The sequence below is a fragment of the Penaeus vannamei genome, chromosome 14 (assembly GCF_042767895.1).
Source record: "Penaeus vannamei isolate JL-2024 chromosome 14, ASM4276789v1, whole genome shotgun sequence".
Classification (NCBI taxonomy): domain Eukaryota; kingdom Metazoa; phylum Arthropoda; class Malacostraca; order Decapoda; family Penaeidae; genus Penaeus; species Penaeus vannamei.
The window spans coordinates 16885675-16890674 of NC_091562.1; the positions used below are offsets into that span (position 1 = coordinate 16885675).

The window sequence follows — 5000 nt, forward strand, 5'->3', positions numbered from 1 at the left end:
GTATGTGTGAAGTGTATAGTGACAGGGACATAATTTACATACATTTAGACTATACTCATATTCTTATACAACCAAATGAACCCTCAGCGGAGAGGGAAATTCTTATTACATAATTTTGAGTTAAACAGATGCAGATTGATTCTATCGGTGTCCTATAACTTTGATCGGTATAACCATACGTACCCCAGTCCTGGAATCACTGAATTTGATATGAACAGGAAAAAATATGGGAAGAATTGTTGTAAAAGATGTGGAGGTAAATGGTGTCGGAAACTGGAAGAAAATGAGATTAAAAGGAAAAAATGAGACAAGGAATAAATACAGTGCATAAATTAAATCCAGCCTTTCTAGCGAACAAAAAGTGAAAATGCAATTAATTTGATGAGTTGAGAAATAATTGGGAAATAAAAGTAAAAAAATAAAAAATAAAAAATAAATAAAAAATATTAATTAAAAAAAATATATATATGTATATATATATATATTTATTTATATATATATATATATATATATATATATATATATATATATATATATATATATATATATATATATATGAAGGCTATTCGGCAATAAAGTCAATAAACGGCTTCAAACGCTTTATTCAAGAGTATTTTGCGTTCGCTTGCTATTGTTGAGGTCATGCGCCACTGTCTATTTTATTCCCTCTCTGTCGGCACTTATGCTCGTATCTAGAAGAAAAAATGAACTGTGGAATCAGCAATTTATGTACTACAACACTAAAAATAAAATGGTACATACATTGAAGAAACAGAATGAAGAGAAAAGGGATATTAGGTCCTCAGCTTTGATCGACGACGGTCACCTGGCTTCATATTTAATTTCAGAGAATCGTTTTAATATTTTCTTGCCATTGCCCATCCCCTAACCCCCTCCAACCCCCCTTCCATCGTGTGAATTATTCAGGCACATGACCGCCGCGCTATGCAATCGATGGACTGTCCGTTTCTCTGCAAGTGACGTCGACCTCAACTTCGCGTATACGATGAAATGAGCGCCTGAGTTAAAAGACCTTGGAAGCAAACGGACAAATGCTCGATCGATCTAATCACTCGCCTTGAAGAATTAATGAGTTTAGCGTAACAGACCAGAAAAGCTGAAATTAAAACTACAATCGGGTACGAAGGCTTGAGGAAAACATGGTCTTTTCGAGAAGGTGAAGGACAAAGACTCCTTAGCTTCGCGAGGGTGGAAAAGGCTCCTTCAGGGGGATTGGAGTTTTGAAGAAAATAACAAAGGAATATAAATATCCACGGCGTTCAAGAGCGGGGGTGAGAGAGACAGTGTGTATGTGTATGTGTGTGTGTGTGTGTGTGTGTGTGTGTGTGTGTGTGTGTGTGTGTGTGTGTGTGTGTGTGTGTGTGTGTGTGTGTGTGTGTGTGTGTGTGTGTGTGTGTGTGTGTGTGGAAGGTAAATCCAGTGAGCAGAGGGAAGCGCTGGCACAACTCACCCATCCCTCGTTGCACTTGCCCTCGTTGCCGACCTCGAAGTCGTTCTCGTCGATGGGTCCCGCGAGGCCCTTGGCGGCCAGGGCCAGCAGCGTCCCTGGCGAGAGGAAGGGCCGTGAGAAAGGGGAATTTGAGGAAGAGAAGAAAGAGAGGTCAGCAGGGGATGTTTGGGGAAGGGGGGGCGTTTAATGGGCGAAGGGCTGACCAGACAAACCAACGAGGGGCAATGTGGGCTTATTTGATACACGAAGGACAGGCGCTACTAATGGACGGGGAAGATGGCCATTTTTAATGGGCAAAAGAGAAAGGTCACTAAAGAGGAGGAAATGGGCGTTACTAAGGGTGAAAATATGCATGTAATGGGCGTAGAGAAAGAGTAAAGGATGGGAGTTATTGATAGACGAAAGAATATCTGCAAGAGAGCGGGTGTGATTGCTGGACGGATGCGAGTTTGAACAAGGAAAATGAGATAAATTATCAGGAAAATGAATCGATGGAGAAAGGAAATAGGCCTATGCCCTTTATCTTATCGAGACTTGAAAGGTTGGCGATGACAGGGAACATGTCCGAAAATTACTCTAATGCAAGGGACAGGGTTCACAACCTGGGGGTCACGGCCCTCGGGAGGAACACGGTGTAGATGCAGCAATATGAAAAATGTTGCAATTAAGTTGAATTTTATCTCACCTACAGTACCTACATACAATTATCTCGCATAGCTATTGGCACCACAACACTATTCATAACTAGTAATAACTGAATCTGAAAAGATGACACTCACCAAACGAGGCCATGGAGATTATTGTATATTGGTCGGTGGCCACAGAATTAAAAAGGTTGGGAACCGCTGCCATAGTACATTAATTAATTATCAAAGCCAATGTGTCAATCATCAGATAATCATCATCATCGATTTAACTTTTGCCAAACACAAATGAAAGAATTGTTTCTGATAATATGAGAAAAAAGGAGAAAGAAATAGGGAGGGACAGAGAGCGGTAGGGATAGCGACTGGGACAGAAATAGAGTGGGAGGATGAGAGGGGGGGGGCAAGGAGAGGAAGAGGGGAAGATGGAGAGTTAGAATAAGAGGGAAAATGAGGGGGTGGAGGAGAGAGAGAGGGAGGGAGGGAGAGAGAGGGAGAGAGAGAGAGAGAGAGAGAGAGAGAGAGAGAGAGAGAGAGAGAGAGATAGAGAGAGAGAGAGAGAAAGAGAGAGAGGAGGGGAGGGGTGGCAGACAGAGAGAGAGAGGGGATGGAGGAGAGAGACAGGGGGAGAGAGAGTGAGAGAGAGAGAGAGGATGGGAGCAGACAGAGAGAGAGAAACAGAGACAGGAAAAACAGATACATTACGTTTCATGTTTTTATTAATGTTATATACTTGCTTCTAAGCTATGCATTTTCCCGATAAATTTCTCAGCACATGTGTTAACACCAAGAAAGATATATCGAAATACAATATTTCTAAGGGCCGGATGTGAAAGGTTAAAAGAGAGGAAAATAATAATAAAGATGATACTGAAAATAATTAGTGTAGGGATAGTGACGATGTTATTGATAATGGTGATAATATAGTTACTACTACTACTACTACCACAAGTAATAATTAGAAGAAAGTTGTTAGGATGATATTGATAAAGATACATTTCATTGGCAGAATGATAATGACTGTAATAACCATGCTGTTGAGGGTGACAGTAATGACGATTGTGAAAATAATAGTAATGATGATGATGATGACAATGATAATTCTCACAATCATTAATATCATTATCATCATCATTGCTATCATAATTATTATTTTTATTAGTAATATTATCATCATGATCACTACTATTGCTATAATCATTATTTTTATTATTGTCATTCTTACTATTATTGTTATCATTATTTTTGTTATCATTATGCTAATGATATCAGTAAGGATACTAATAATAGTAACAGCAAAAACAATAATAACAATAATGATAATGATAATGAAAATAACAGTGAGGATAATAATGATAATCATAATAACAAAAAACAACAGCAAGAACAACAATAAAGATAATTACAACAATAATGATAAAAATCATTATAACATCAACAATACTAATAACGTTATAATGATGATAACAAGATCAACAACAACAATAATGATAACAGTAGAAATAATGATAATAATTACAATGATCATAATAACAATAATAATAAAAATGATAACAATTTTAATGATGATAAAAGTAATGATATCAATAAAAATGCAACAGAAACAATTGTAATGATAATAGTGATATTTCTATCAATATCATTATTGTTATTATTATCATCTTTATCATTATTATGATCATTATCCTTATTTTCATTATCATTATCATTATTTCCATTATCATTATTTCCATTATCATTATTATCATTATTGATATTATCATTATCATTTTTATCATTATCATTATAATCATTATTTTTCATTATTGCTATTGGGGATTTAAAAAAGGAAAATGGAACAGGTAAATAGGAAAAGGAAAGGGATTGAGGGCTCAGAAAAAAGAGAGGGATAGGAGAGGGAGTGAAGGGGAAAAGGGAGAGAAAGAGGAGGTGGGGGAGTCTAAGGAGGAAGAGAAGGAAATTGGGAGGGGGAAGAAGGGCTTAAGGGGGAGGAGAGGAGGGAATGAAAGGAAAATTTGGGAGAGCGGGAAAGGGAAAGGGAGAAGAAGAGGGAGACGAAAAGGGAAAAGGGGGAAGGGGAGGCAAAATGAAGACGGAGGAGAGAGAAAGAGTGAGGGAGGATTACGTCTTTTTTCTCTGTGGAATTTTTACAGTTCCCGAGAATAATACAAATATTAGGAATAACAATATTCATGATATCATTGATGATTATGGTAATGATGATAATGATAATGGCAATGATAATAACAATAATGATAATGATGATAATAATAAGAATAATAACAATAACAGCAAAAGCAATAAGAACAACAATAATAATGATAATAATAACAATAATGATATTCAGAAAAAAATAATAATGATGATAATAATAGTAATAATGACGATAACAATGAAAATGATGATAATAACAATAACAATGATAATAATGGTCACCATTATCATTTTTATCATCATTATTATCATTATCATTATAATAATGATAATGTTAATGATAATGATATTAATAATAGTAATAATAATAATAATAATGATAATAACAATAATCATAATAATAATAATAGTGGTAATAATGACAGTGATAACAATAGTAATAATAACAACGATAATGATAACAATTATAAGTAACAATAATGAGGGTGATGATTTTAATAATGATAATAGTGACAGTGGAGATTATAAGAATGACAATACTGTTGCTTATTGTAATTATTTGCATTCGAATTATTATTGGTATTTACATCAGAATAATAGCAACGATGGTAATATGCCTGAGCAAATACTAATAGCAATAATAAGAAGTTGCAAAATATCGCGATGTGATGATGAAAATAATTACTAGGGACGCCAAAATTCCGAGAAAATGCGATCCCTTGTTTATACTC

At 35.4% G+C, this 5000-nt stretch overlaps 1 protein-coding gene across 1 annotated transcript in view; it reads right to left on the minus strand.

The window, feature by feature from the left end:
* Nucleotides 1-5000, minus strand: part of LOC113813902 (uncharacterized) — a 96032-nt gene that overhangs the window by 90567 nt on the left and 465 nt on the right. Inside the window, exon 2 of the mRNA XM_070129774.1 lies at nt 1472-1566. Coding sequence (XP_069985875.1) covers nt 1472-1566 — 95 coding nt within the window. The remainder of the gene's footprint in view (nt 1-1471; nt 1567-5000) is intronic.